Here is a 10432-nt window from a genome sequence, read left to right on the forward strand (position 1 = left end):
CTGTAATGTAGTTATACTGAAGCAAATACGACATCGCTGCTTTCAGGAGGACTTCGCAGATCCACCAAAGGGGAAAGACAGCCGCAGCGGTGTTTCGCGGCTCTGTTCCACAGATGGCTGCTTTTGGCTCGACGCTTACATGGGCGAAGACTCTGCCGAGGTGCCCGACCTCTGTGACGATTTCTACGCGCACGCCTGCCACCGGCACGCCCACTCCGTCTACGCGGATGGCCGCGCCAGGCTGATGGAAGCCATGATGAATGCTCTGGTGCGCCGATCAGAGCTACCGAGCACGCGAATGCTTGGCGCTGCGGTCGCTTCCAGAGGAGCGTTCCAGACCCGACATGGCCTGGAAGCACGCGAAGGTCACATGGAGGTGCTTCAGCAATGCCTCGATGGAGGCCTGCCCATCGTCAGCGCCAGCGACCTCGACAGGCAAGCCTTTGTACTGTATTTTCGCGCATATGAAAACAAAATAGGTCGTTAAATTTTGACTTAACAATCGGGGAGCAGCCTTTATCATTTGACTTCGTCCTGCCCTAGAACATTCCTTGATCTCATTACGCTGTCTAATCTTCTGCCATATTTCCCGTGATGCTTGCAGTAATTTCCCATAAAAATACAGATGTCTGTAGTTTCATTCCACGGCTCCGCAGAAACATGTCATCAAATGTACAGGAATTTACCGTTAAAAGCACCGATCTGCCATTTCATTCCACGGCACCGCAATAACAGGCCGTCATATATCTAGATCTATTGCCCGAAAGAAATACTCGGCGCGAGTATTTATTTTGGGCCAAAATAAATGATCGGCCCGAGTAAATAGCTTCTCCAGCATATTTGGTCGGGGAGCACGTGGATGAAGGCACCAGGCATGATTATAAGCAACATAGGGTTTTGACGGAATGGGTGCCAGGAGAAGAGAAGCACAGTATGGCACAGCCGAGAACTAAGCGGTGTGGTGAAATTAGGAAATTTGCAGACAGAACAGCATGGTGTCAACTGGCACAAGACTGGTGTAACTGGAGATCGTGGGGAGAGGCCTTCACCCTGTTGTCAGCATAAATATGATAATGATGAGGATGATGAAGAAGAATACGAAGCGCATACCTGCAAACTGTGTCATTCCAATATGGCTTCGCAAACTTGTCATCGTAGTGACTGCGAGAAGACGTCAGCGCCGGAGTGCCCGCCTCGTACGCCGCTAGCGCTGACCAAGGCGTCTGAGAAATTCTTCAGCCGGAAACCCAACGCTACCACGCGCGACTACGCTGCCTTCATTGAAAGGTGAGCGCTTTAACGACTCTAGAAGCACCAGTTGAGACAGAGAATTGCTAATGAATGTGTTAGCGATCAGTATTGTAATTGAGTCAACCAATGGTTGAATGACTTGCTTGCGAGGTGCTTCAACTCCTGTGCAATTAGAGGCCGACAGCATCGAAATTTAATTTTGGCAAAATTTATCGCAAGTGAGTAGTCTGTCTTTGCCAAGCAATTCTTGATAAAGCTGCGCAGGGGGTCGTAATTGCGTTGCGCTGTTTTCTTGTTACAAGCCCTTCAACAGCACCTAAGCAGATGGCGCTTGTACCTGTTGTCGTAGATAAAATGCATGTCCCAGCAGGCAGCCTTCGAGATTCGTTCAGCGCGCCACGGGCGTCGCTTTATCTCGGAGGCCATGCCGAGGAGCCGCACGCTGAAGGTCATGCGTCATTTCCGGCTAGCGGTAATTGTGCCCAGATATAGCGCAAAACACGAATGACGGGTGGCGACCCCGCCTTGACGTTCTCGCACAATCTCGCCGTAACGTCATTAATTTTTATGGTCTAATTAACTTGGTCCTCTTAGGAATAGTACCTGATAGGTTCTAGTTAATTCTTTTTGGGTAAAAATGAACTGCATTGTGTTCTAAAGGAGCCTAGCACTGAACCATGGCGGTTTTCCGCAACTTCCACTCAGCCCAACACGGTCCAAATACGATAAATACCTAACGATACGTGACGTCACACCAACGTACCATCGTCGTGGTTTCGGCGCGAAATTCAAAACGTTGTATTGACCTTCATTTACCTCCTCTAAAAATCATCCTATTGCAAAAATAACGACGATAGATCTGTCGCACAATACTGTATCAGTATGAACTGTATGAACAGTATCAGTGTACTGGACTAAGTCGGTTTTTTGCTTGGTAAACGCGTCTCCGTAAACCGCGTCCTTTCATTGACGTTCTCGCCTGCGTGTTGGTGCCTTTCATGTAGTTACGTGCTGGTTATTATAATCCATCTTATAGCGTTTTGTTTATGAATTGTTCATTTCCCCTTATATTTCGCTGTTTGGCTTCACTTGTTTCAATTTACGGAGGAGCGTATGAACTGCTTTTCTGAAGGTAAACGCGGCGAAATATCGTCCGTGTGTATAAGGATAACTTTAACTTGACACTACGGGTGCCAAGTGCACTACATTCGTGCACCATAGAAAAGTTCAACAGGGAATTTTACTATATTTTTTCATGAGTGATCTTGGAGGGACTCTTGATTCCTATCACAGAATGGTGTGCACTACATGCAGGGTGCTTCTTTGTTGTTGTTTTTAGACAATACAATTTTTTTTAATAAAAAGGATATGACCATGAGACACCTGTAGCTCTACAGCGAGGCCAGAAATACTTTGCCGCTGCTTAAATTACTCTGAATAGACTGATCAACAAAAATGTGTCATTATCGTTTCAATTACATACTTGAAGGCAGTTTGTATGGAAAACAATTTATGACACACCCATTTTTAGAGATCCGATAAATCATACTTAATTTGAGGTATTCATAATCGAAATTGAAGGCCAAATCAAGGCAATTTCGAGACTGAGGGTGTGCCGCGGCGCGTCAGGCGGCAACGCTCCGTAAAGAAGTGTGGGGTGAAGTTTGAATGATAGCACTCCCGCTGCAAATCCTGGCCCGACATACAGCGGCACATGCTTGCCAAGCAAAGCGCGCCTTATCAGTACGCACCGCGTCTGACCGAGACGTTCAGTTTCAAACTTCATCGCGCTTTTCGTCACGGGGCGTTTCGGTCTGATATGAAAGCGGGGCCGCCTTTTCTGCGCTTCGGCGGAGCTCGGTTTCGATAGCGCCTGGATGTAACGTTGAAATGCAATGATAAATATTTCAAATCGGGCGAGATTTTCAAGACGTTTAAAAAAAGGAGGGTACATTAAAGTGAGACTTCCTTCAAAAGCACCATTTCAACAATTGCCCCCAAGGCACTATTGAAAAGTGAAGAAGTTTTTGGTTGTAAGTCTGTAGAAGAAGGGAGGGGGAGGGGGGGGGGGGGGCTCACGGGCCAGATTCACAATGCTTTTCTTTCGTAAGGTCGCTTTGCCATCGGCTAGCCGTCTTCGATAATGATGTGTCGGACATCCGGATTGGCTAAAATTATTGCTTATGAAAAATTCTAGCCTACGAAGTATTTGTGAATGCGGGCCCACGTTATTAGCGGCAAAGTATGTCCACCTGGCCTAGGACCTTCTCTGCAAAAACGCCACGTTCACTGCGCTTATAGTCCATCCATATACAAATTCTGTATTGTCTAAAAACTATACCCTGCATATACGCAGGAAGAAACAATAGAATATAGATTTTCCCTGTGACATTTTTCTCCTGTTAGTTATCCCGAGTTTCGGTGAGTTTTAGTTAGTTAATTTCGGTTAGTTTTGTAGAACTCACTCCTCGCATCGCGCAGAATTTCCGTCCACCGAAATCTGGACCTAACTCCGTTCGGCAATCAAGGCCGCGCTCCACAGCCGTCTGTACTCTCCGCGGAGTGGTTCAAACGCGCCTGCCACTGGGTTTCCCGTGCTGCGCGATGCCACTTGAGGGACAACCTGGGGCGTTCTCACGCTGAGCTTCGCGCCTACCAGCGTGCCTGGAAAGTCCTCTACTTTGCACCTTTCATGGGACTGCAGGTGAGGCATTCGATTCCAAGGCATGGAGCCACGTGAAGTCGCCGTGGCGTCGGGAAACGTGCTCGTCTCGCACCCCGGAGACCCGGGTTAAATTGCCACCCAGACCGAAAAGTGACAAATTTTCTTTTCAAAGCCAACAATTTACTTTGCTTACAGGAGCATCCCTAATAAATGGGACCTGAGTCTGAGCTTTTCTCGACTTCTTCTTACTCTTAGCGGCGTCGGCCATTTTTGCTACGATCTCTCGGTCAGGCTTACGGATTGTCGCGTAATGGGGTTTATAATGCTTTCGCATTAATAAGATGTCTCCATGTTTCTCTGATCGTACGGACGTCCCTGCAAAGCACGAATCCCTGCCACGGCGGCCGAGTAACTGCGCATCGATCGAAAACTAGCAGCAGCCAAATTATTGCCCGCCAATACTCGAGTCTGCATCGGACAAGTGTTGGACCGATGGTGCGAGAGGAAAAGCAAAGGGAATTGCTTCACGAAGAGTTCGCAAGCCAAGACTCACTGCGTGACGAATGCTCTCTCGCACTTCATTGCCTTGCTCCATGGTGTAGACGCAAACGCAGCGTGCAACCAGGCACCGGCGATCTAACCCTAACCGCTTGCGGTTCGCTGTCGCGCTCAAATCGTTTCCCATCGCAGTCGTCACCAATCACGTGACCTCCAGCGCTTGGCGCGTGGCTCGCGCATGCGTCATCGCGCTCAGGACGACATGATGGCATGGAGGAAGAAAAAAGACTAGGAGAGAGATTCACGTGACAATTTTGACTTCGAGTCGTATGGAATATGAAATAAGGGCTTATAGAAAATGCAGCCCTCCCTGTGTGATAGGCAAGCGGTAATTTATAGCCGCCGAATGCGCGGATAGTATGCAACAGAGTACGGCTGAAAGCGGGTGTTGATGACACATTGTGGCTAAAAATGCTATGACGAAGCAATGCCTTGAGAAGTCCGGCAACCTTACAGGGCCTATTTTCCTAGAGGCTACGCGCAGACAGGCGCCGAAGGGAGGGAGCGCGGGGTCAGAGGAGGTAGCTTACCGAGCCTAACAGCCTCGCAACCTCACGTCCTGCTCCTCCTTCCTCTATGTACACCAGCGGTGAAGGCGATGGAGCGAATGCACATTGAGCGTCCGTATAAATGCTGTCGCAATAAAATATGTTTAAAAAAACAATACAGAACCACAAGAATCAACAGGTGCGCAATCCCTCTGTCCTGTTTCATTCGCAGGCAGAGCCTCTGGTGGGCCTTCTCTACAGGGAGCCTCCGGCGCCACGTGTTCACGCTTGCCTCTCTATCATGGCGGACGTCTTCGAAGATGACGCGTTCGCCGTCGCCAAGCAAGTGCTCGCAGGGACGGTCGATGACCTCGAAGGCTCTCTGTCTCAGCTCGGTCGCGACGCACGCGCCGTGGGTATTTGTTTTGTTCGGGAATACGCGTTGAAGTGCATGACCTGTCCCGGCGCCTTTCCATATTCGACTGACACTCAGCACCAATGTTCCGGCCATCGCGTGCGCTTTCGCTAAATGGTCACGAACACTAATGCAGACGCGAGAAATGGATCCAGGCCTCCATAAATGATTGGAGTGCGAAACATTGCGCGAATTATCGGCGGCACTGAGCTGCTTGACGCAATGGTCATGTACTCTGGAAACTGTTATGCTGCTCGAATACCGAGAGTAACTCGAGTCCTGACGAGTGGAACGAAAGAAGTGGTGCAGATTTCAAAGTAATTAATTCAAGGCTGAGACGCGTAGGTTACTCCAAGGTAAAGCGGAAAATGCGTCTAAGCGTTAAGTCTCGCTACAGCATAGAAGTCTTTAGAGGAAACATTTGTTGCTACGAATGAGCGTCTATCGAAAGTTGAGGCTCAAGCTGAAAACATCAGCCACGCTGAAGAAGGGCTTAAAGTTACAGAAGGGGCAGTGAAATGCATCGCGCATTAAGATGGGAATAGTTGTTCACGCCTTAATGACATTAAGGACAGGGCTCGTCGCAATAGCCACATTTGTCATGTTGTCGCCGACGGCAAAGAATCACAGGCTCAAACTGAAGGAGAAATTGTAAGCCTACTATAACAGCATATCTATCTGAACGTAACCAATGATATAATTAAATAACAATAAATTCTAGGGTTTTACTTGCCAATTCCACGATATGATTATGAGGCAAGACGTAGTGGGGGACTCCTGGGGTTCCTTAAGGTGCGCCTAATGCAGGATACAGGGGTTTTTCTTGCATTTCGCCACCATCGAAATGCGATCACCGCCACCGCGATTAGATCCTATGCCCTCGGGATAAGCAATGCGACGTCAAAGCTACTACGCCACCAAGGCCGGTGACGATATAATGGAGCGTCCGCACCGTTTGGGTGGTAGTTAGCATGAAAACAATGTGGGCCCATAATTGTCCAGTTTAGCCGCTTTAATTTTCGTTAACATATTCTTTCTCATCATTTCAAGTTTAACGGTAGTAATGTATCCGTTACGGAAGATGTCTCGCTGGCCACGCGGCTTCATCGCAGAAACAACCTCGTTGCGCTTCCAATATCGTCGTCTGAGTCGCCAGCCTTCATGCTTCGGAATGATAGATTGTATGTAGAGGTAACACCTGTTTCATTTCTGAGCGCGCAACTGGCGGCATACGAAAGCAACCTCGTATGAAGATGCCTCCCGCCCTGAAAGTTAGTGTCAACACAAATAATCCTACGTAAAATTGGTGTGTGATGGCCATCCGCGATGCCTAAGATAATATTAGCAAGGATGCCTGGCTAATGGCACCGGGTGTTCTTGAATTAAATTGATTTTTTTTCAGCAACCGAGGTGTGAGGATGATCACGTGTAAAAGCTGCAGGTTCCAGCTAGAGGGGAACTTGGCCACCTCAGACACGGGGCAACTTCGTGGTGGTTGACCAAAAGCACGCGTTTACATAACGCTGTTAACAAAAAGGAAAAAAATGCAAAGTTCATACTGAAAGACATAGAGACCACGATCCGATTACATCGACAAATTATCGTGCTAAGAGTTCCCACTTCTTTTTGAGTCCTTCAGGGTGCTTCTCCATATCATCAGTTAAATACTGAGCGCATGTTATTCACTCATTCGGGAGAAACGTGCTCTTCTGCAGCCTGTATCTACGACTATGTGAACAATCTGAAAATGGTCTTCATAAACTCAGTTGTTCGTGCAAAGCCTGAAATGCGATTGGGAAATTGGTTCCTCACCGTCACTGCCCTCGGATTACAGACGATGAGGGAATCTACCCGCTCCATGATGGCCGAGGTAGCAGGAGACCCTCAGTACCTTGCCCTGCCGCAAGACATTGTATCGCCGGATGAAGAAGATGACCCCAGCGTCGTCCTCGTGGACTCCTACCATGGTTCAGGGGAAAACACGACCCTTTTCTCTTCTCAGGTGAGTGTGGCACCACGACTGCTTGTTTATATAGAATTACTCGTTGCATAATTGAGCTAAAAACTAGCAACTATTTGCAGGTTTGGCAATAATATGGTAAAGGGACACTAAACTGAGAAATATATTGAGTCCTTTTCGTAAATTACCCTTCTCGAGTATAAAATAAGTGAGTCCCATGGCTGCCTGGCATGGGGTTCACTCGTTGAGCCAGAAAAGACACGAAAACAAAATTCGAGTATGTTAACGTCACCTTTAGGTATGCCGCGCAAGTTCCTCATGAAGTCATCGATATTCAAAGTGCTCGATTACTGAGCCTTATTAAAGCTTTCAGAGTATGAAGTTGTCTGCATACTTTACAATGAATTCTCAATGAGTCAGATACTGAACTTTGCAATATTAAAGCATTCCCACTGGGGCACAAGCACATAACTAAGCAAAAATACATTGAAATTTGTGAAGGCACAATGACGTACCGGTGCTGAGCTTCGCCACAAACATTTTTTACAAAGTGGTAATGTTTTCCAGCAATCAGCGTTTGTGTTTTGAAAAATCGCTTGTTCAGTTTAAACTCACCTGCAATTTCTCTTTAGCGTCCCTGAAAAGCGCAGTAACCGCAGATGGTAAATCTCCATTACCAGGCAACGCACGCTGGCAACGTTGGTAACAGCGCACGTTGGCAGCGGACGTCGCTAACTGTAGTGCGCGCCGCGTGTAACTTTTTGTTACCAGATCAACCAAACAAACTAGCACCTATAATGTCAATGTGCCAAAACAGGAGCCGCAGTCATTTAGACGGGAATGCAGCTTCTCCTGTAAAACATCGCCTGAGTGGTGCACTAATTGAACATATTGTTACGATGCGGAAGTCACAGATAAAGATGCTGTCATAATATATTGCACGCGGGAGTGACAAACACAAACATATGAAGACAGTGTGCCGTGCGGTGGCGAAGAGGACAACGACTCTTGGCCAATACCCATGAGTGGGTATGTACTTTAAGGTCGTCATCATCATCATCGACACCGACTGGTGAACGTGGACAGTGGCGCCTCAAAAAGCGTGGCTCGAGGTAGCGTGGCCCGTGGCGTGAGCGGTGCGCGAGGTTCGGCGTTCGAAGGCACAGGGGCTTCCTCGCTGGGCGTCCGGCCCATAGGAGCTATCGCCGCCCGCGTCACTACGTCTGCACCCCAATCACAGCTAGTACCAGCTGAGAGGCCACCTCGTCAAGGTCTTCCGCTGGGCAACTGGTCCAGGAGGGCTGGCGGTCCTGAGCCTGGCTGATCGAGCGTTCGGGTGAGCGGCCACGGGGCTACCTCGCCAGCTGTGGACGTGACTTGGTGGGCTGCCGCAGTGTTCTCCGGAACACAAACCCCGCCATCGGGTAACCGGGCACGCGGAGGCTCCGGTACATCGACTGTGGCGCAGGGCCACCTGAGCTTCACGAGGCGATCCAACCCTTGTTGTCCGACACCGGTTTCTCGACGTCTCCGACATGGCGACACCTGTTTCTACATGACTGTAGGCAGACTGAATTTAACTAGCCTATATATATCTGCATGTATTCTAGAGCGTAGTTTAGGGAACTGTTACGTGTGTGCCGTTCATTGTATTACGTGTCCAATACAAGTCTGATGTGTGTTTGTGCTTCGGCGTGCTGCTTCTATCTCTTTCTGGAGTGATCCTGCACCCAATAACATCACAGATGCATTGTGACGTCTCGGTTGGAACGACGTTTATTAGGCCCGGGAGCTCGTCAGCGAACCAGCGCAGCACACAGGCGATGATGATGAACACATATACAGACGAAGAGGAGGATAGGTAGAAGTGTGAGGATGATGATGATAACATACAGATGAGGAAGATGTGCGTAATAAACGCCCACACTAATTTCCCCCCGACGTGAAAGCGGCCATCCTGGCCGGCCGTCAAGGTGTCGAGGCACGCCGCGTGAAGGGCTTCATGCGGGAGACGTGGACAACCTCGGTATTGCGGCAACGGCGGTCTGTGGGGGCGTCAAGAGGAGTGACGCGATAGTTGACAGGCGAAGTCTGTCCAAGGACTATGTACGGCCCGATAAACCGTGGCTGGAATTTTTCACATAAGCCAGGGGTGCGAACAGGAGTCAGGAGCAGGACCTCGTCACCAGGTCGAAAAGATACGACGCGATGGCATTCGTCGTAAATATTTTTCCGGTCTTGTTGTCTGGCCTCTGTGTTCAGGCGAGCAAGCTGGCGACAAGTGGTCGAGTCGGGAAATGTACTCTTCGCACGATGATAGAGATGTATTAGCCTTGGAATTGAAGGATGAAACGTCCAGAAAGAAAGTAGGGGAGCGTCCATAAACGAGGTAAAATGGCGAGTAGCCAGTTGTGCGCTGCACGGCCGTGTTATAGGCGAAAGTGACGAATGGTAAAAGAACATCCCAGTTTTTGTGGTCTGGTTGAATATAAGCGGCGATCATGTCGGCAAGGGTGCGATGAAACCGCTCGGTCAGGCCGTTAGTCTGGGGGTGATAGCTAGAAGCTGTCTTGTGGGCTGTGCCGGAGGCTCGAAGAACTTCGTTTAGCAGTTGGGAAAGGAACGCCTTTCCACGGTCACTGAGCAGTACACGAGGAGCACCATGGCGTAGAATAATGGCTTCAAGAACGAAGTGAGCAACTTCCGAAGCAGAGCCAGTAAGCACAGAAGCTGTCTCAGCGTAGCGCGTCAGATGGTCGACGGCAGTCACTATCCATCGATTGCCAGCAGTAGTGACCGGAAGGGGCCCGTAAAGGTCGATCCCAACAACCTCGAACGGGGCTTCAGGGCACGGAAGCGGCTGTAATTGGCCGACAGGAGCAGATGTTGGGAGCTTGCGACGCTGGCAGGGAGAGCAGGAACCGACGTATCTGGCGACGCTAGCAGAAAGGCCAGGCCAATAGAAACGACTTCGAATGCGGTCATAGGTTTTATGGAACCCAAGGTGGCCAGCTGTCAAATCATCGTGAAAGGCGTTGAGGACACGAAGTCGGAGAGAGCGTGGTAGAACTGGCACCCAGCGTTGCCCGTCAGGA

The 10432-nt window shown here is 49.3% G+C and overlaps 1 protein-coding gene across 1 annotated transcript; it reads left to right on the forward strand.

The window, feature by feature from the left end:
- Window positions 1-139: 139 nt before the first annotated feature.
- Window positions 140-7379, forward strand: LOC125941896 (uncharacterized; the record flags this gene model as incomplete). The annotated part of the gene is made up of 5 exons (XM_049659765.1): window positions 140-435; window positions 1159-1287; window positions 3733-3955; window positions 5195-5374; window positions 7212-7379. Coding segments are annotated over exons 1-5 (996 nt in total), but the record flags the coding sequence as incomplete, so codon positions are not given.
- Between the last annotated feature and the right edge of the window lie 3053 nt (window positions 7380-10432).

This window comes from Dermacentor silvarum, unplaced genomic scaffold (assembly GCF_013339745.2).
Source record: "Dermacentor silvarum isolate Dsil-2018 unplaced genomic scaffold, BIME_Dsil_1.4 Seq569, whole genome shotgun sequence".
In the NCBI taxonomy this organism is placed as follows: domain Eukaryota; kingdom Metazoa; phylum Arthropoda; class Arachnida; order Ixodida; family Ixodidae; genus Dermacentor; species Dermacentor silvarum.